Source organism: Zootermopsis nevadensis, unplaced genomic scaffold (genome assembly GCF_977971745.1).
Source record: "Zootermopsis nevadensis isolate Lab colony 2312 unplaced genomic scaffold, Znev_1.0 Znev_ptg000061l, whole genome shotgun sequence".
NCBI lineage: Eukaryota > Metazoa > Arthropoda > Insecta > Blattodea > Termopsidae > Zootermopsis > Zootermopsis nevadensis.
The window spans coordinates 4,745,320-4,766,825 of record NW_028259192.1 but is presented as its reverse complement, the minus strand read 5'-3'; the positions used below and the strand labels follow the sequence as shown (position 1 = coordinate 4,766,825).

Sequence of the window (21,506 nt, the reverse complement as noted above, 5' to 3'; positions counted from 1 at the left end):
GATTTTACACAAAATTTCAGCTGCTGATGCGCTGTGCAAGGGTGCGAAAAAATTGCTCAAAGTTGGTATGTATATTTAAAATTCGCTCCTCCGCGCATGCGCGTGACAGCAGCGCGCCATTCACCGGTACATTGCAACGGAGGGCGTGGGCCAGGCGCTGAGAGGGCAGTGAAAGATTAGTCTCCGGGGAGCTAGAAGCTTAACTATTGTAGTTTGCGCATAGTAGAGGAGGTGTTTTAGTGACATTACCAGATCTCTCAATGCAATGTGGAAGGCTGTAAACGTTTTGCGACTTGCAATGCAGGTCTATGAAGGACGCAATATTACAGCCAAACTGAATATTTGCTTCAAACATTCCATTGATGCTTCACATTTCTGTCACAATTATAGTGCATAATTTTGTACATTATTTATTTGTGCGCATTCTGCGAGCTCTGCTTGATTCCTAATATAAAATATACTGGAGAAATACCCGTCAAAAGTAGCAACAACAATGATCTTTTCAAACCCATTCCCATTCATTGCACATTACACCCCAGACTCAATGAAATTTTATAAAGTTAATTCCATCAATTTTCCCTTCCCTGTCACAAAAAGAAAATCCAGTTTCTGTTAACAAAGATTGAACTCAAATCCAAGCGCAGTGCTGGTGAAGTTAAAACTGTATCTGCAATTTCGTAGTTCAGTGGAGGGTTCAAAGAAAGAATAACTAAACACCTTCATTGCATTTCAACGATGGGTTCATGTCTCTTACCCCCTAAACCATAGGCTAATCCTCCAGACAGAAGACACTCATCAGTCAATAATTTAAAACAACAAAATATTTAACTGTACACGTTTCCCTGAAAAGTATTGAAGCCTAAGTGCATGAACCTGTCCAACTTACAACAAAAGGGGTGTCCAAGATATAGGGTATTGTGGACATGTAAAATTATAGGATATTCTCCGGCTCCAATTAAAAGTGTCCAATATATAGGGGTGTCCAACTTGAGAGGTTTTACTGTATATTAGTACATGTACATAGTAGCTATGGATGAGTAAACAATCTATTGTTTCGGTGCATTGCTTCCACAAAGCTGCATATAAAACACCTGCGTATTATATACACATAAATGGTTCTTGTGTACTTACTTATTCAATAAACTACGCGCGCGCGTGTATGTGTGTAAGAGAGACATTTCTCAAGTCTTTCGCTGCCTTCTCACCAGCGCCTGACCCACGCCCTCCGCTGCAATGTACCGGTGAATGGCGCGCTGCTGTCACGCGCATGCGCGGCGGAGCGAATTTTAAATATACATACCAACTTTGAGCAATTTTTTCGTACCCTTGCACAGCGCATCAGCAGCTGAAATTTTGTGTACAATCATTACTAGATGGGCTCTGTAGATGAGCAAAATTTCAGGTGAGGTTTCGGCATGACCAATCTAACCATTCCCTTTGAGTCTGACAGTCTTCTGGGTTGTGGCACCCAGAAGAAAACCATCTCCAGACTCACTGCTATAAGAACCTCAAACCCTTTCCGAGCTTGATCCTGATAAACTGTCTTTTAAAAGCACTCAAAGGGCTCAGAAAAAGTCTTACTAATTTCAATTTATTAATTCTAATGTTTATACAACCTCAGTGGGCTCTGTACTGTAATGATGCATATCAGCAATTAGTACTGTCAGACAGTGGCATGACTTCTCATGTTTCTTTGCTTTCAGAACTGTTTTATCAGTTTCATTGTGCACAGTTAACATTACAATAGGAACTGGTACAAACTAGGTATAATAATCAGCAGCATGATACATTACATGTGATATAACAACTTTATGCCATTGCCCATCAAAAATATAAACCATTTACTAGTATAAAATCAGCTTTAAAAGTTATACTTTTGTAAAATTCAGCATTACCTAAGCACAATGTTCAAAGAAGTGAGCACAGCCCCAATATATAATATGTTACAGTGTGGGGAATGGCAAATCTATGTTTATTTTGTTTCAGTATTCTGTAGAGATGGTGAAACATTTTTCTCAAATACTGAACGAGGCACAAATTTCTTCTCTTTCAAACTGTCCACTTTCGTAACATCTTTGGCTAAACTCTCTTCAAGTAATCTGTCTTCCCTCTTGCCCTCTATACTCTTTTGATATGGTGTATATTTATCAGACAGCATGCCCTCCAGATTGTACCCAATGATACCAACCACTGCAGCAAAAGGCAATGTGATAAATGGAACATACCGTCGTAGAAAGGCGAAGACAACAGGCAGCATTCTTTACATCTGAAACAATGAAATTCATTCTTCCCAGAGAACTGATACTGTTCTTGTTTCCCTAGATTCTTTTAATTCTGTCAATACAGAGCTATCAACAGCCATGTTTTATGGATTTGTGTTGCTTGTACGGTTGTATTAACATTTATAAGTTTTTGAAAGCCCCACTTAATGGTACCTGCACCTTGTCGTGGAGAAGGGGCTTCAGCACCTCAGTGATCCCAAGAGCTATGCTGGTGGTAGCACAGCTATTGGTAGGGCCTCCCTAGCCAGATTGGTCGAGGGGGAGAGGTCAGACTAAGACAGGTACCCTTGTCCTTCAGGTTGGGGGTTGGTCGCAAGGCTAACAACCTTGCACCGTAAAAAGGAAGATGTTTTGAAACCTCAATCAAAGCCTCGGACAGACGGACCTAACAGAGGACCGAATGGAAGAGGAGAATTGAGGAGGCCATGGACCGAATACGGACTGGAGAGCCATAGAAGAAGAAGAAGTTTTTGAAAGATATGAAACTTTCAGGGCAAATAAATGCACTAAAACCCTCTCAGGTGATCAGTTTAATCAAAGTTGAGTTAAAACCAGTGTTTTAGAAACCTGATCACTCTTTATCATTAGGGTGACTTTCTCTCCCGCCTTGCAATAGTTCCTTGCTGCTTAGTTTGAGGCCTTCTTCTTAATTTGAGTTACGCAGGTGTAACCAAATTTCTGTCACTTCTCTGTGTGTGTGATCAGATGTTGTTAATAGTATCTTGATATGAAATCTGACTGATTGTCTAATTCAATGCAATGTTCTACCAGTGCAGATTTTTCTGGCTGATACAATCAAGGTGGATGGGAGACCACTCAAATCTGAGTCTGCCCACTAGTAAGAGACAACATTTGGACTAGATATACAACAGAGACATATGGACTTTTCTACACACTGAGCCTGCTGATGGAGGAAGATTATGACTCTGAATGTTGGATTTTATCTTCACTTTCATGTGGTTGAATCCTTGAGGATTGAAATGTGTGTTAATTAAAAGTCAGACTCAAAGATAAGTGCTAGTAGAGGGGATAGGAGCCAAAATTAATATTCTGTTAAGATATCTGGTGCTCACAGTGATGAGTATAAAGATAGCTGTCTTGGGATGTTGCTCTACATATTCTGGTAGATATTGACTGATGTGAGCACCTCTGAAACATTGGTCAATATCTACCATATCACATAACACAACATCCCAGAAGACAATCATCTTCAAAATTAATATTCTGCTGAAAAGTTTCACCATGGATCTTTCATATCAAATTTCATACAAATATGAAAAAGTTGACAGTGGAACCATGGTTCCGGAGAATCTGACGTAAATACATCTCTGTAATGTAATGAAATGTAATGTATATATAAGATAAGTACTTGTGATATTCTAAAACGCTTTTACCAGCACAAAATTATCTAGTCTACGATGCACTTCTTTTACAACCGGTTCACAGCTCAGCTCTTTCCGCAATAACGAAAGCGGATTGTTGACGGCAGTAATGTAACACAACAATGCCGAGTATACAGATGACGTTTCTTAGGTAACATAATAATGCATGCAATCACACCATTGCTGTTGGTCCATATTTACACACTGTTCACTTTTTGCTGAATGACCCCTCCATATAGATGTATTTACGTCAAAAGGATTCAGATGGAACAGTGAGGAAAACAGAAAAATGGTATGAAAAGAACAAAACTACTCAAAATGTTTACAGAAACGAAGTGGAAGCCTGACTTCAGCATTCTTTGCATGATGTGCATGAAAAGAATGCACATAAGGCTGGTGCTGTCTATCTGCCGACATGAGAACAACTTGATGGATTTGGATGAAATATGGTATAGACATCGTATACCATTTGAGTATACTTGCCTGCTGGGTAGGCATAGCCCCTAACAGAGATCACAGTGGAGTATCCCATGGGAGCCCAATTAGTGTGCCCATGGGGTGACCCAGGTGTAGAAGATCCACAGATAGGGGTAAACCCTATGTGGAACGAGACTGTTGGATAGGGCTGAGTCCCCAACAGTGATGGTGGTGGGGTGCTCTGGTGTGGAATACTATGGGGTGACCAAGGTATAGCAGATCTACTGCTGGGGGTAAACCCTGTGTGATATGAGCCCACTGAATGGAGCAGAGTCCCCTTTTTCAGCGAAAGCCCCAAACAGTGATAACGAAGCCTTAGTGAGTCTGAGAATAATAGGTGGAGTAACTATATACTGTACATGCTACAGCTATTTACATAAATCTTTAGAATATTTAGTAGTTTTCAGTTTAAGTAAATTTATCTATAAAGCAGAAGTGAGACAGGAGATAATCTTTCAGTGCTAGCTTAAACAATTTTATTTCATGATTTAAACCTGTAATGTTTGATTATTGATTAACTTTATCCTAGCATAATAAGCGCCTTTCTGCTAACTAGTGAGCTTAGCATTCAGTATATGGAGGTCATATTTATGCCTCTGTGCATGTCAGAATTTATCTGAAACTTCTCTATGCTGTTCACAATGAATGACAGTGTGAATTCACTTCCAAAGAGAAGTATGTTACATTTCTTAAACAGTTTCCTACACACGATTTTTTTTGTAACAAATGTCACTATTCTAATGATTTCTTTTTCTGGGTGTTAATACTCTTTTTCTACCTGTGAATTTCCCCAGAAGATAACCAAAGTAAAGTAATTTCAAAGTACCTATTTTTAAGAAAGGTATGACTGTTCTCACAGAAACGCATTACTTTGTAATTTGGGGATAATATTTTCAACGTGTTTTATCTTATTTAAGTCATTATTAATTTTTAAGCCAAGAAATTAATATGTAAATACTTCTTAAATTGTTTCATTACTATAACTTAAACTTAAATATATGTTTTACTGTTTGTTGTCAAAATCTAGTGGGGGTTTATTGGTTTTAAACCATTTGTGCAGGTAAGCAAGACATCATTAATGGATTTTGTAGAAGTCACAACCAGGATAATTAATGTATTAGTATCATCAGTGAGGAGTTTTGGCTTGGATCCAGAAATCGTGGTTGGGGAAACATCATTGATATGTAAAAGGGAAATGAAGAGGACCACATATTAAACCTTGAGTAATTCCCTGTTTACAATGCCCCAGTTTGATATGTTTTATAATTTGAATTATATTTAATTTCTACCCTTGTCTTCTGCAATTAGGCCATGACCTAAACCAATGACCAGCTTTACCCTAAAATCTATGAAGGTTTGTTTTGACAGTGTAGTAAACAATTGCCTGAGTGCATTATATTTTTAGGGCATGTGAAATTTGATTTGGGCAGAGTAAAATTATATGCATATAGATAATGCCAGAACATACACTGTGGTTTCAAAAGGAGCAAAACTTCAAACCGAAGACTAAATTCACTACCATTATGAAGAAGGATACCCTCTCCTATAAATAACTAGGCATCAAGCTATAGAAAAGCGACCATATGTTAATGTGGCAAATAAAAGGCAAAATCTTGAAAATACGCCGGCCGCAATATGAGCCATGCCACTTAATCTATACACATATAGAAACGAACATAAATATCAGTGTACACGGAAATTTTTAACATGGACATACCACTTTAACGCATAGTATGCAAATAATTTGGGCATATTTCGCAACAAATAGCCTTTTATTCATAGAGAAAAAGTGACATACTTGAAAATAAGACTACAAATCTCCAGATTATCACTTAACACATGGATCAATGGATTACATATACATACATAGCCAGTCGTACGCACTTGCCCTTCACTATTGCAACCACAGATTAACACACAGAATGTGACAGCGTTCACAGATGACAAAAACTTTGTCTGTTGAAGCACAGATGAACCACATAGTGAAAGGGTTAAGTGTACGTGGCTTCCTCCAGTAAATGTGAAAAGGGTTTTAATGTTTATTGAATATAATGTCTACAAATGACATTAAGATATATGAAATGTTTGTCTTTTGCATAATTTAACATAATTCCTTGCAGTACAGACAGGAAAGAAGCGAAAACTCACGGCTATTAAAATTAGGCACAATATTTTCAGGGAGATGGCATGAAAATCAATGAATGCAAATGAGGTTATATAGTGACGTTTCAGAAATCATAAAAATTAGAGAAAGGGATTTTTCTGTACATAGAATTCTGGAATGAGGAATATCTTGAAATGCTCAGGGCAGCTGATTCCCCAGTCTAGAACCAATATGGACAGGTAACGCCTGGAGAGGGAATACCATTAAGCCATATATTGTTATCTTTCAGAGTTAATATTAATACTACTTCACTATCATACTTGATTCATTCACTGCTCAAAATTTACAACTATGTGCAACAAGAATTCTGTATTCATCACATGTGTACACTATAAAAATCATCACAATATGTAGAAGCTCGATTCAAATAACTTATAACAATTAACCATATAGTAAGCAATCTCCTTATTTATTAGGCATGTGTAATTAAAAATATTCTGGACTTCATTCAAGTAAATTATTCAAATCTGAATTAGTAAAATGTTTTTGTCCAGAATAACATTTCCTAAGCATGAATGTCACCAACTGCTCAACATAAAATATTATTATTAATTATATTTGAAATTACCTCACAATATCAAGTCATGTACTGAATAAACACAAATTTAATTATTGTCAAAGTTAGTCTTCTGGGTAGTAATTCCACACAGACTTTACAGGTAGAGACCAACATTTTGGAAGAATATGCTGCCTTCATCACTACCCAGAAAACCAACATGCTCACTGCTGTGAGAATCTCAAATTTCTTTAATTATACACAGTTCTGACAGAATGAAAGGGAAGTGGGGGGCCCAATTTTGTTATTTAAATATGTCTGGCCTTTCTCCTTACAGTAGTCTACTATGGGACTTAAACAACATATGTTTAGGATAGTTCTGCCATGTTCTTGGAACTCAACCAGATCCATCTGTGTCCAAGTTCTAGGTTCATAGCCACTTTGGTTTTAATTTTTCCACTGATGATGTAGACAGCAATTGTCTAAATATATTTAAACATTTTTCTTAAATAATGTGATATTATATTCTACTGAAGTTGGTAAAAATCAGTGCATTTTGCCTATGTCACTAGCTTGCAGGTAGAAAATGTAGACACTGTGTAAACGAAATACATTATTAACACAGGAAATGAGACAGCAAACTGTAAAGTACTGCCACTGGGAAATAATGCTTACAGCATGGACAGTATATATGCTTCCTTATCTGCTATCAATCTGATCCCTGCCTTTTAATTCTAACAAGTTTGTGTTCAAAGCAAAAAACAAATTCTCTTGATCTGTAAATCACAGATTTCTTTCAGACAAAATTATTGCAGGTATTAGACAAGCCTAAAGTGAACATAAAAAATGTACAGCACTTTTCCAGAGGTTACTTTGGAAATATGCGACACAGAATTCACTGGCTGAAAATGTTTCATTATTAGGAGGGGGAGAGACTGTTAGTATCCTCAATTTGTAGGAGTTAGGATGATGACCGCTGATGTCCCAAATGAAAATATGCACACACACTGATGCTGTATGCCATCTAAATCATGACTATGAGCTTAGACCTTAACAGACATGTTCAAATGGTCAGCTAGATTATTCAAATACTTTAATTACACTTACCATAAAATACTACAACTGTAAAGGAACAATTAAACAATATAACTTCCTTCAACATGTGAAGTTTAAGTAGTGCCTGCCTGATAATATAAAATAGTTTGAAAAACTGAATATAGGACCACAGTAATATGCTTTCAAAACTATCCATACTTATTTTAAGGTAGATTATTCATTAATTAAATGCTTACCCTACTTTCTACAACATGAAAATCATGTCTTATGCAACAATGATTTCCATTTTGGTTGTACAAAATTATTTTTGTTTTTCAGGAAACATGACTTATTAAAATTTGAACAAACTTTGTTTCTGTGATTATGAAACTGAACATACATTTACTGCCTCACAGCTATTACCTTTTGTTTCACAGATTAAACAATGTTAATTTCTGTAGAATAAGATTCTGACACATAAATAAACAAACGAATAAATGAACATACAATATTCACCAAAATTCTTCTAGTAAACAACTCAGTGTGTCAAGTTTCCCAGTTTTGCAAGAAGGGTAAAATGAGTCTGTTTTGTCAAATCAATTAATTTCTATCTTAACACTCCATACCCATATGAATACAAACACGCATGTTGCTGGCTCATTTTTAAATGTGTCAAGAAGCGTTCTATATTTCCAAAAAAATTATCTTGGCATCTTTTTGAACAAGACACTAGAATGTTTTTAATGTATATGTAATTTGTAGCTGCCACAAACATAAATGAGTCACACAAAAACAAAACTGTGACAAATGAATTTAAGTATTAGTGATGTTCCTTCTCCTACCTCTAATATCTTTAGTTGAAGCCATGGTTGTTTTTACTTTACTGGCCATATCAGTCTGGCAGCACTTCTAGGATGGAACTGTGCGCTCCTGATGATATGACTAGAATTAAAACAGCCAGAAGTAGGAACACACAGTTTCAAGTTTATTTAAAATCACAATGAGACCAGGTATGGCCCATTATGTTTTCTCAGGATGAGGAAGAAATGTCATCTGCAAGTGGTCTTGAACCACAAGACCTTTGATATAAGAAGCTAAAATCTACTGAACAAACAAAATTCCTTGTGCCAGTGAGTGCAGTGAATATTGGTGGTTAGCAGGCACATAAAATATGTATCTAATAAGGAGGCATATAAATTTGAAAAAATATGCTCATTCCTTAAGAAAAAGACATGACTGCAAACACTTTATAAATATTAACGTATGTTTGCAATCAAAATTTGTAAGGCAATATGATGCAAAAATTAAAAATTTCACAGTAAGAAGAAGAAAAAATTAAAAAAAAATACTGTCCTGTGAAGGATCAAATGACACAATATAATACTGAGGTTGGGCAAGATAAAGAGTAGATCCTCAAGTTAGCTGTCACCATCAAACCTGGAATTAACATCCATATGATACACCAACTCCTAGTATCACCTGCAAAGCAATCAAATTTGAAAGCTTGGTTTACTGTATTCTTGTACTGACCTCTTATATGTATGCTTCTGGCATGATTTTTTATTGTTTCGTTCTATGCTGTAACACATTATCAAAGTCTGTACTTAGGATGCACTGATTTTATGTTGCTGTTCTTAAAATTCTAGAGTGAAAATATGTGGGAAAAATTAACCTTGCAAAATGAACCATTTTTGACTTCACTATTCATTACAGTGGATGGCTTAAGATCAAGTGAACACCGTTCAATCAGGCTTATCATCGTTGTCGCTTGCTTCCGAGGTCGCAAATCAAGTATCCTCTTCTTTTTCCATTTTTGCCACTATTACATGATTGGTGGAGCAGGGCTCACAGTTGAGTGGCACAGGACTCATCTCCACTGTGGAATGTGGTTAAGGATATTTGATTTGCGTCGCGTCCCTAGCAACTACTTGTCACCAACCTGAAAAAAACCCAATAAAGTATACTGTAAATGTGTGACATGCATTGAAATTGTAGCAGATTACTCATAGATACTGTAAACAAATGTCAGGTTTCAAATATTAATAAAGCATAAGCACAAAGAATGGAAAAAGGGGTATTGAATGATTACCTGACGATTCTAAATCACCAACATATGAAAAGAAAGGATATTTGTGTAACTACACTGCTTTAGTCTTTTCAGAATATTTTGTAATATAGAATTACATTTTCAAATAAAATATATTTCAATCCTGCAACACATTTCAAAGCCTCCGGTGAGGTCACAGGCTATATTCCAGCTGTGGATTCTTCTGACCTGACTGTAAAATTCTTTTGACAATACATATATATACTTTTAATTCACCATTACATAACTTACGTGTTTCCAAACAGGATGTGTGACCGTGAATTTGCGAAGTAAACAATCAAGAATGACAATGACAGTACAACTACTCCCAATGAGAAAGTCAGATTCTCATGACTCCTTGATGGTTTAAGGAACATCCTGATGGTGAACTCCCGCCATATAGACTCGGTCCAAGTCGAATACTTTCCAGATGTCCAATCATAGCCTAGTGCAATAATGTGCAGGAAAACATCTCAGTACATACAGGCATAAAACACTTCAGGCTGAACCAGGCCTGCACCCTTAATACAAAATTCTAATACAGGTAGCCTCGATTTGCGCCGATTTTGAAACAAGCAAGTCAAAAAGTGGGGGAGGGGGGGAATTACTATTACTTATAACGTTTTACAATGTATATCGTACTGATTCTTATACTAAATCATAATTCTTACATAGCTGATTTTGAATAAAAATTATAAATACAGTCACCTCTGCAATTACATGTTTCGTTAACGCGAATTTGCTACAATGAGATCGATGAATCAGTAAAAGCTGTTTGTGAAATGCAAACTTTTGCATATGCGAGTTTGCTCTTATGCAGTTTCATTCCTGGTGCTTTAAACTTTCAAAGGACTACGCGATTCTCTATAGGTCGGTGTCTTATATGAATGCAACTATTGCATAACAGCAGAGATGACTGTACACATCAGTCACACGAAAGAATCGCAGTCAAATGCGGGGACCAACGCATTGCTGATTGTAAGTGTATAAAATATATTTTTTAAATACCCTTTATTTTATTTACGTTATTTCAGAGCTTTAAATGTAATATTACTTGTCAATGTTTTGGTGCTGGGAACGCATGTCATTGACTACCCATTTATTTACATTACAAAAGAGTTTCAATTTACGCCGATTCCGTTTACGCCAGTTCATCCAGGAACGCATCCCCAGCGTACATTGAGGGCTACCTGTACACTGTTACCATATTTAGTTTCATGTGCAATTATCAAAAGATGATGGTAGAAGATTTAATTAACCATTCTAATAACAGTATCCAAAGACCCTACTTACATGCAAAAGGTGTAATGTAATTACTGCTGAATTTGCAACAAAAAATTCCATGTTATAATTTTTACAACAGCACCGTGCCACTTTTCTTGAACACCACAAGCCATTTTAGATTTAGTATAAAATTATGATAGTTATCGATCAAAGTACAAACAAGGAGTTCTGAGCAGACTTAAAACCACACAAATCTTGTACTGTGAATGTTATACTGTATTTAGGTAACTAAACTTTATAATAAAATAATGACACACAATTTAGTTCCTACTCATGCATATATGGTTATAAAAGTCCAGAACTTATTTACAGTTTGCAACTGTAAACTAAGACTTACTACCACTACTTCTGCTATGGCAGTGGTAGAAATACCAACTGACGCTAGTTTAGCTTACACCTCAAACGTTTCTGCACTTGATATGCTGTTATTATTTACTGCAAGTACTTACAAAGCTTAAGATTACAGTGGCCTCCAATGACATAACATTCATACAATATTTCATTAAAATTGGTCAATTGGTGTTCAAAATCCAGAGAAATAAGATAATGATAACATTATATGCAGGTTTTTCTGCCACAAATCCAAGTGATCTCACAAAATACAGAAGTTAATTTCATTTTTTGATGCACTGACATCTAAATGCATTTTGGAGTGTTTCAGCACAAGCTAAACTAATTTACCTGGTATATCATAGAAAGCTGGACTGACGGCTGTAGAGAAGTTCATTGTAGTTTTTATACAGACACCACTGGAGTTTGTACCATCCAAATTGCTGCTCATCCAAATATACTTAAAGACCTATGACATAAACCACAAAGTATTCAAAGTAAAATCATGACAGTCAGTCAGTGCATTCCAGTAACCACAACATGACAATACACAAGGATCTATTTTATATAAATTAAGCTCTGCATAAAACCATCATTTCACTACAACAGTGGTCCCCGCCAAGGTTTTTTTGAGTGCCTGCGTTGTTATGGAAAGATGTTATACTGAATAATGAAGGCCGTTCAACCATGAACATTATAAAATCAAAGCACAAATCTCGACTTACTGACGCCCATCTTGACGATAGTTTGCGAGCAGCAACATCCTGCACTCCCAAATTTGAAAAACTGGCCGATGAAATGCAGTGCCAAACATCACACTAACTTCCCACTTGAGAAATAATAACTGTACTTATAAAAGTACGTATTTTTGATTGCATGGTTTCTTTTATTATTAAACGTCGTGTTGTTTTGTGTATTATTTGGTGTCCATATCTTATTTGTCCAGAGAAAAGAAAATTTGGCTTTGTTAATTGGTTGGTTCCCGCCACGATCTCATAACTCTCAAATGTGCCCGTAGGCACAAAAAGGTTGGGGACCACTGCACTACAACCATCCTTCTCCCAGTGAACTAGGCGTAAAATGTAATAGTTAGGTTTTCCCTCTCACAGACTGATAAATGAAAATGCTTTGCAGATATGGATTATGCTCATGCCAGGACTTTCAGAAAGTAAGGATTTTCCTACAGTTTTATAGAATCAGCATAGTTAGAAAACAATTTGGAAAATCTAGACATAGATGGAAGGACAGTAATGAATATACCTTTTTTATTTATATGCTTATTACTTAATGATGCTGTCAGTATCTCAGATTGTGTAGCATCAAATTATAGGATGATTAATAAATGATAGATCAGGAAGGATGTCAAACAAAATGGTTATGGCCTGTTTCAAGGTACTATCCTGGCATTTACCTGGACAGACTTTGGAAAACCAGGAAACCTAAATAAGGGTAACCAGCCTGTCAGATTAGATTTGGTCCAGGGACCTCCAAAATATGAAGCAGAGTGCTAACCACTTGACTACAATGTTCAGTTGAAATACATCTTAAAGAAATAAAATGTGAAAATGTCAATTAGACAGCCCCCAATGGTATTACCTATTGTGATGTTGTGATTAGAATTTTTGCTTAATAACTGGGATGTCCTGGGCTCAAATGTCAACACAGAGCACAAATACTTAAAGGATTTCGGTGGCTTTCCTCAGTCTCTGTAAGAAAATGGTCAACTATCTTGAAGAAGGTTACAACCATTTTATCCAATATATTTCCCTATTTATCATTTACAATCATCAAGTCCTTTTTCATATAATGTTATATAACCTATGAAATTCACAAAGTGTCATTAAAGAAACAAACAACACTATTAAAATTTGTCTTTAGATATGATCTGTCAGGGATTTTAAATATAAAGAACTGCTAACTTATCACTCTCCATGTTTTCTTTGGTTAAAACTAAATGCTGTTTCAAAACCTCAATCAAAGCCTCGGACAGATGGACCAGGCAGCAGAGGATAGGACCAAATGGAAGAGGAGAATTGAGGAGGCCATGGACCAAATACGGACCGGAGAGCCATAGAAGAAGAAAACTAAATGTTGAGTTTCATATATATGGTTCTTTATGTGCCCATTAGAACTTTACCCTATGTGAGTCATCACTGTGGCATTCTTCCTCAGTACGATTAACAGTTTGATTGACCAGAAGAGCCAGAGTCAGTCCAGTCAGTTTGGCAATTGGGCTGTTATATCCATTCACTCCCACATAGAAAGATGCAGGCTTGCTGTTCAGGTTTGCTTTGTTTGCAGCAGCACGAAAGACAGGGCAGTCCATGGTATCCAGATAGCAATGAAACAGCTCGTCCACCTTCAGGAAATATACCATGGATTAGCAAGTTGGCACTATTACCATGTCAACTGTTCTATTTTCCTGTAGTACATGCAATAAAACCTGTCTGAAATGAGCCCTGGGTTAAATGGAATTCTGTCTCTATCTGAACATTTCTGGCGCTAAGAAGAGAGTGGGAAATGATGCAAAAATTCCCTTTAATAAATGAAACTGTTTAATATGAAAAAAGAGCAGAAAAAATACATTTTATGGAAAATATTGTCTTCTGTCCACAAAATATATATTGAGAAATGAAACAGAAATTTTTTAAAATGTAGAACATATTCAGGCCCCATGGGATTCCATTATCAGCTGGTTTTACAGCAGAATATAAAGAACCAGTGATTTTACATTCCTGGAGGAACTTGGCTATGACACCATTCATCCAACTCTGCCAACCTTAAGAAAAAAAATTGAATAAATTTTACATTGAGATCATTCAACAGGCATATTCAATCATTCCTGAATGATTTGCAAGATGGCGGCCAACAGGCCAATGTATACTCTGGATAAATGAATGTCTGGATCCAACAGTTTTGACTCTTTCAAGACAATATACTGCCCACATTTATCACAGTTAACGTACTTAAAAAAAAGAGTTGTTAGAACAGGAATATGAATGTTATGTTGTTGCAAAAGGATCCATTTGTGACATGATATGCACCTTCATATCCTTTCTTCAGTCTGAACCAAGATACCATTTTATCGTTCATCTAGAACAAGTACCAAAAAATGTAAGCATGTAATACACAACACCCAATTTAAACCAATGCTGATACATGCAACTCAAATATGGACTCTCAAAAATATTTAATTATAATCCAAGCAAGGGAAAACCAGAAGAGACACTTAGGCATGAAGAAGATAGAAAAAGAGTAAAAACTGATAATTACAAAGAATGTTTAGAAAGAAATAGACTTATATGCTTCAGCCATATAAAGCATATGAAGATACATCAAATGATAGTTTCATTGAAACAATATAAATATAATTTAAACAACAGAGAACTCTGGGAAGGCCAAAAGCACAAAAGCAAAGTTGGTCGTCAGTGCAGATAGACAAGGAAAGAAGAGCCAAGACATGTGAGAACAGACAAGAAAAGAATCTATTACCAAACATCTGACCTCCACAAGAGAACACGAGGCAAGAAAAACTATAATGAAACCAATCCAATACTGAATTTTTGAACCACAAAGACTTACCAATTGTGAATCTGTATCTGTTTCTGGCACTTTTGGTTCATCACATGGCCCAGTACTGTTGATGAGGCAATAAAGTGTATGGGCTAAGGTGTGGGCCAAATTGGCTACCAGTTTTTGAACAGAATCTCTGGTGACATTCTGGTATATGTAATTCAGCTCTTGGCCATCATCCATTATGCTGTGATAATACCTGAAACATACTTATATTGTTTTACACATCTTGGTGTGCAGTTAGTAATAAAGCAAACATAAATATCTATAGTTTTAACTGCTACGACTAATACTTTCTAAACCATCTTCCAACATACACCCAACTGCACTATCAGACACAATAGGAGAAATGCCATATAGGGATTTAGATCTTGAAGTCATGGCTTTGATTTCAACACTGAAATAACAGCTGAGATGAGAACAAATACACCATGTGTTTACAATGATGTCAGTGTTATTGATTATTAAATAATTATTGTCTCATAAAAGTGAACACAAATCTTCTGTGACTAAATAGCATTAAAATATATTTTGTCATGGACAGCGTTCAGGCCAGCACGGTAATTTAAATGGCTACGCGTTCCAGAGCGCTATGTCCAGCAATGGGTTAAGTCACTCACTGTATATAACAATTCTTGCATTTCAACTGACACTACATCAGATACATTCATCATTAAATAAAAAAGAAACCTGTCATTTGAAATTAAAACCTAGAATTAAGTTAGTTTAGAGAGCTCAGAACTTCAAACACCAATGAACAGTTGCCAATTCATAGTCAAGTTTTGGGATTGTAAACATAGAATATTAATAAACTAAAATAATAAACATGCATAAAGTCAGGAATACATACCTTAAGTAAAATTCTGGACTGAATGACTAAAAATTAATAGTAAATGTTCCACAAATATTAATCAATAAAATCAGTTAACTAACAATTACATACTTCAGCTTGCAGCCCTATGGTTCAGGGATTTAAATCTCATGTTACTGTATAATAAAGGCTAATCTAATATTGTGTGAAAAGTACAAATTTTAAATTTAATATTATTTATTATGTTATGTCTAAATATCATCCTTAGCAATTTGTTCATTCCTCAAATTGAGAAGAGTCTTAACCATGATAAACTCACTTGTTTAAGTACTGAGATCCATGGTCAGTCAGTACGACACCAGGTATATCACTGTTGGCAGCCAAGAAAGTCTGCAGCGATGCTGGTGGAAGGTTCTCCTTCATTAGCTTAAACCCAAGCCCTACTTCAGGACCATATTGGTTCATATATAATATAAAACTGTCCATCTGAAATGAAGAACACAAATACATTTCCAGTCACAGGCTCTTTGTTCAGCAGTTCATAGTTATTCAGCTGATCAAGAAATTCCCTGAAACCCAAAGGTTCATCACCATAATTATAAAAACCTGCTGCAAACATTATCCCGGGCAAGTTTAATATAGGCCTACTTCATATCTTCTAAACGCATTTGAGTAGTAAGCTCCAGCAATGTGCTTCTCTTACAAGTGGTTTCTTTCTGTAAAATTTTCCAATCAAAATTCTGTGTATTTCATTTTTCTAAGATTTAAAACATGCAAATAATATTCATATTATATGCACTACATGCAAAGATAGCATACAAAAAAGGACCTTAAAAGATCAAGTAAACATGTCAACTCACCTGATTCCTATTAAGGACACTGTTTGACACGGGTTGATGTTGGTGAAAATTCAAAATGGTCGTATCATTGCCTGGGACTCTCCCAAGAGCGGAAATTTGTCCAATTTCAATAAATAAGCCAATGTTATAAAGAGACAATGGTGGAGGCTGCTCTGTTGCTGAAGAGCTTGGCTTCATGGGGAACATTCTATTTTGCATGTCCCACACAACCCGACTTGAACCAATGTAATCGTATGATTCTCCATTTAACAGCAAGAAGAGTACATTATTGTCTGCAAAACATTACACATTACTGTAGCATTGCATGGGAGGGAGGGAGGGAGGTAGAGTGAGTGAGTCCAAGTTACGTTGCTAAAATGTGTACTTAAGTCAGTAGACTGGACTCTAAAAAATAAAAGCAAAAACACAATTAAATAATTCTGCTCAACTGGCACAATCCCATCCATAACAAACATAATATAAATAACCATAAAACCTGTATAATCTTGTTATTCACCTTGCTGACTCTGTATATCTGATGAATTCTGTGCAATAGAAGCCAAGATTTTTGCTGTCATAAGAAGAGTTACAATTCCTGAAACAGGACTCATGGCTCCAGGAACCAAGCCATCAAACATAGATGTTCCATCCAAACGTGCTGCAACCACTATCACTGTTTTATTTGTCTCCTCTGCTTTAAGCCGTGGATATAACGTGGACCAGATATTATTGCCGCCTAGTGGATCACAGTAACGAACTGGAAAAAGAACACAAAAAATAATCATCACATAAGGCAAAGTGCACACCAATGGTTTCAATGTCTTTTGTTGTAATGACTTGCACTCTTTTCACTAACCACTGCTGCTACTACTATCATTTTCACCAGCACTGATTCCAGATGACAGTGCATGTCAAACAGAATATGTTCAAGACAATGACGAACAGTGAATTAATTGATACACATTAAATAGTTCCACTCGGCTCTTCCTATTTTCTTTTGTTTATTATTCCTGAATTATATTCATACAGAAAACCAATATTTGATAAGGAAACTCATGTGTTCACAGATATTAGTATCATTACTATCATGTGTATGCGCTCACATCTCTTAGTGAAGGAAAGTAACGGATGACAGTTTACTTCAGCTCTCAAAACGTAATGACATCTTCTTCTTTATTACGCCGTCTCCTTTATATGTTTTTTAGGCAGGTGATACAGAAGTGGTTTGCCATTGCCTTCTTCTGTGTGTATGGAGTAATTGTTGGGATGCCACGGAGAAACCGGGGAAGCCCCGGAGGTAAATTCCGTGTTGCCTGGACCACGGCCTTGCCCAACACAAGTTACAAATTCGGGCACCGCTGGGAATAGAACCCCAGAATTACAAGGCCAGCGATCTAACCGCTAGACCACCGTGGCTATTAATGACATCTACAGCATGCTATTTGTACCATAAACTGCCCTGTAAGTCTTTTCTATTTCCGAAGTATGAATAATTTGCCTGTTAAGTGCAGAAATAATATAAAATGAAAACAAGTGATGTAGCAAAGTGACAATACTGACTCACTGTGGTTGAGTATTGTTGTCGTTGAGCTACGCCGGATGCAAGTTTCTGAATCGACAGCAGCAATCATGAATGAATTCATCTCTAAAGCACAAAGTGATCGGCTCATTTGTTCATCCTTGTCGTGCGCATTGTGTTTCTGATAGCACTGTTCCATGAAAGATTAACACAATTACTGAAAGTTATGACACACTATGAAAGATTTTTCCACTATAAGTGGATGTTAAGTTATTATGAAACTATCAATAACACCATATTCCTTGGTATGAGTGAACATTTTTATTTTTGAGAGGAACGGAACTCAGGTACTGTATTAACCACAGGAAACTTCACTACTGAGAAGTAAGAAGACAATATTTATCATGGCAATGGCCTAAGATGAGAACCTCGGACACAATGAGAACATTTTCCATGAATAGTAAGAATACAAATGTTGGAAATAATTTACATTACTCCCCACTAATATTTCCATAAATAAATTAAAAATACGTAAGATTTGAAGTTTTCACAGTGGCGAGTCTGAAGATGGCTGTCTTCTCGGTTGTTGCGCCATGTAGTCTGGTAGAAATTTACCAACATTTCAGAGGTTCTCGCTGCCTCCATCATCAGGACGCCCTGATGATGGAGGCAGCAAGGACCTATGAAACATCGGTAAACTTCTACCAGACTACATGGTGCAACAATCCAGAAGACGGCCATCTTCAAATTAAAAATACCTAAGCTCTGGCTGCATAAACCTATAAGAAATTTCTTTAATATTAAAAACCCTTGATTTACTAGTACATTTGACATCAACACGAAATTACATTCAGCATACCTCATACAACTTTGAAATATTATCTTCATCTTCAATATGGAATATTGGAAAACCCCAATCAATCAACATGAGACCAGTACCAGCTGGATTCCAGGGTTTCGTATCATTGCAGGTCTCTTCAACAAGTGAAAGACCTGAGTAGCGATTTGGACATGTATCATCATGGGAGAAGTTCCCTGGACGTTCTGCTGAATGATTGTTAATCAGCACTATACCATTCACCTTCTCTGATGCTTTCAGTGTTAGCATCACTTCTCTGCAACAACAACACTCATCATACCCATTCCACATTATGTGTTTTTCTCATATATGTCAAAATTAGTGTTCTGTTAGAATGAGGGTGTGTTCTTTCACACACTATGGTGGTATGTTTTCACACTCTAAGTTTTTCTGACTAATGTCAAAATTTATAGTTCACTAACACTGATGGAACTGGGTTGTATGTTTTTGACAAGTAAAGTGTTCTGAGTACATGAAGATTAGGTTTGCTTCTCTGTGCCATGAAAACAATGCATTTGACAATTCTGAACATAATTCATCAGTGGAAAAAATATTCTCCAGCACTTTTATCAGATGTTCAACACAGACTTCACTTCACTTCACCCTTCACCTACCTTCACTTCTGCAAGTATCTCTATGATATGCTTACAACTCAAATGGAAAATGTGGCTGTACAGGAATTTTGTTTCATTTTTATGAGTTCCCAGAATTAGGGAATGCCCATGAAGACAGTTATTTGACCTAATGTATTTTTGCTTCATGCATTTGTTTCAATAAATTGTTGATTTTGATGTCCATCAGGGAAACATACTGTGTGAAACGAGCCATCGGTTAAGCTTATGTCAATGTTTTCACCTTAGTGCAGTAAGATTTGCTAAGTACTGGAAACACTAATGTGTCTTAACATGCTAGAGGTTAGGAATCAAATGAGGAAGATAATCCATGTTAGTTATTTTGTTATGAAATAAAGTAAAAAGAAAAAATGGTATCACTGCATCAGATTATGACAAATACCTTGTGAACATCTTTGGTTGAATTATAGCCATATATGGCTCAGCTGTGGCACTATGCAGCAACCAATCCAAATCTGTCTGATTTTCAATAAAGTGAATGACTCCAACATTTCCGGACCGATGTGCTTAAAAACAAAAACAAGCAATCAATCATGTGCAAAAGCAAATTGTCATCGATCATTAGGGTTAAGATGGAGACAGTAAGCACCTCTGAAATGACAGCCAATTTCTATCAGATTAAACAGTACATCTCAGACAATACCCATCTTCACATACATCACCATGAGAACCCGAATTCTCACCATATGAATCTTATCAATATGACATTCTTCTAAGCAGCAACAGCTTTGTTTATACAACTATTGCCTTGTATCCGGATTGCAAGTATGGTACACCTTATACTTCATACAACCTCATAATAATGTCGATGGTATAATATGGAAAGCACAGCCATTATTCTGCTACAGCAGCCATACCATTTCCATTAGAAATACATATATGACATGCATACTGGTATATTAATCACTTTTAAATGTTAAAGGTATCTGACTAACACTTTCTCACAAGGGAAACAACCACATCACTTGCATAACAATAAACATGGTAAGGGGTACTATCATCCTATGCTACACTACCACTTAACTCAATAATGGTAGAGTCACACTATTATTAACAGAACATTTTTGCTTCAAATAATCAGCAGAATACGATCCGGAAATCTGGCCATGGTTTAACTATCTATACATGAAAGGAACCATGTGAACAATGACTGCTTGAATAGCAACACCAAACTCCATGACAAACACTCTTAAATGCCTTATTACACACAAATATAAAAAACTACACCGATCCTTAATTCTAAGTAACACTTAATACTTAATGAACTGCCTTAATTTTCATTACTCACATGTACAACCAAACTGATGCGTTCCATTTAACCTTCTGAAGCATGCAGCAGCACCTTTTATGGGTTCATACATTTTGTCTTTAATCCTTTCTGCAGATGCTAAAATTACAACGAAAAGAACCTTTTAAATAAGATATATTTATTTGTTGACACACCTATGTTAAACGTCACATGCTCTCAGGGCTGAATGACATTCTTTTCTTTTTATGGTAATCGTATCATGGAACCATCAACAGTTGGGACAACTGCTAAACTATTTATAATAGTCCACGGTTAGGTTATAATGTCAGTATTAATTAATTTCTAATATATACAGTTACCTTTAAATGATATAGAAAACACAACACAAAAAAATAATACCGATACCGCTGACAGTGAAGCCATATTTGATAATTACGATTGCAACCTATCACTGATGAGAACCAAATTTCCCATGCACCACAGGTAAT

The 21,506-nt window shown here is 36.2% G+C and overlaps 2 protein-coding genes and 1 long non-coding RNA gene across 7 annotated transcripts in view; 1 reads left to right on the top strand and 2 right to left on the bottom strand.

The window, feature by feature from the left end:
• LOC147871152 (uncharacterized) overlaps positions 1-21,506 on the top strand; it is a 299,440-nt gene that overhangs the window by 186,116 nt on the left and 91,818 nt on the right. The gene's annotated exons all lie outside the window — the stretch shown is intronic.
• Positions 1,573-6,105, bottom strand: LOC147871153 (small integral membrane protein 12-A). Of its 5 annotated transcripts, none has more exons than XM_087340682.1 (2): positions 6,008-6,105; positions 1,573-2,266 (listed from the first exon to the last, which is right to left on the bottom strand). In XM_087340682.1, exon 2 carries the CDS (start codon positions 2,255-2,257, stop codon positions 1,973-1,975), a length of 285 nt encoding a protein of 94 aa, XP_087196808.1. In that variant the 5' UTR covers positions 2,258-2,266; positions 6,008-6,105; the 3' UTR covers positions 1,573-1,972. The 5 variants fall into 5 exon arrangements, with proteins under 5 accessions (XP_087196808.1, XP_087196809.1, XP_087196811.1 ...); XM_087340683.1 differs by having other exon boundaries at positions 5,940-6,075; XM_087340685.1 differs by lacking the exon at positions 6,008-6,105 and adding an exon at positions 5,859-5,986.
• Positions 6,553-21,492, bottom strand: Nct (Nicastrin). The gene is made up of 13 exons (XM_022073350.2): positions 21,378-21,492; positions 21,058-21,156; positions 20,152-20,275; positions 19,138-19,393; positions 18,324-18,468; positions 17,277-17,516; positions 16,781-17,052; positions 16,240-16,406; positions 15,119-15,308; positions 13,674-13,895; positions 11,888-12,005; positions 10,175-10,367; positions 6,553-9,775 (listed from the first exon to the last, which is right to left on the bottom strand). Exons 1-13 carry the CDS (start codon positions 21,439-21,441, stop codon positions 9,754-9,756), a joined length of 2,112 nt encoding a protein of 703 aa, XP_021929042.2. The 5' UTR covers positions 21,442-21,492; the 3' UTR covers positions 6,553-9,753.

What these genes read in the sequence shown, in the direction of transcription:
- Nct (XM_022073350.2), bottom strand. Translation starts at nt 21,441, where the DNA reads ATGGCTTCACTGTCAGCGGTATCGGTATTATTTTTTTGTGTTGTGTTT. An exon ending in CAACCAAAGATGTTCACAAG is followed by an intron (nt 19,394 to 20,151) that starts GTATTTGTCATA and finishes TTGTTGTTGCAG; the next exon opens with AGAAGTGATGCTAACACTGA. An exon ending in GACAACAATACTCAACCACA is followed by an intron (nt 17,517 to 18,323) that starts GTGAGTCAGTAT and finishes TTCTTTTTCCAG; the next exon opens with TTCGTTACTGTGATCCACTA.
- LOC147871153 (XM_087340682.1), bottom strand. Translation starts at nt 2,257, where the DNA reads ATGCTGCCTGTTGTCTTCGCCTTTCTACGACGGTATGTTCCATTTATC.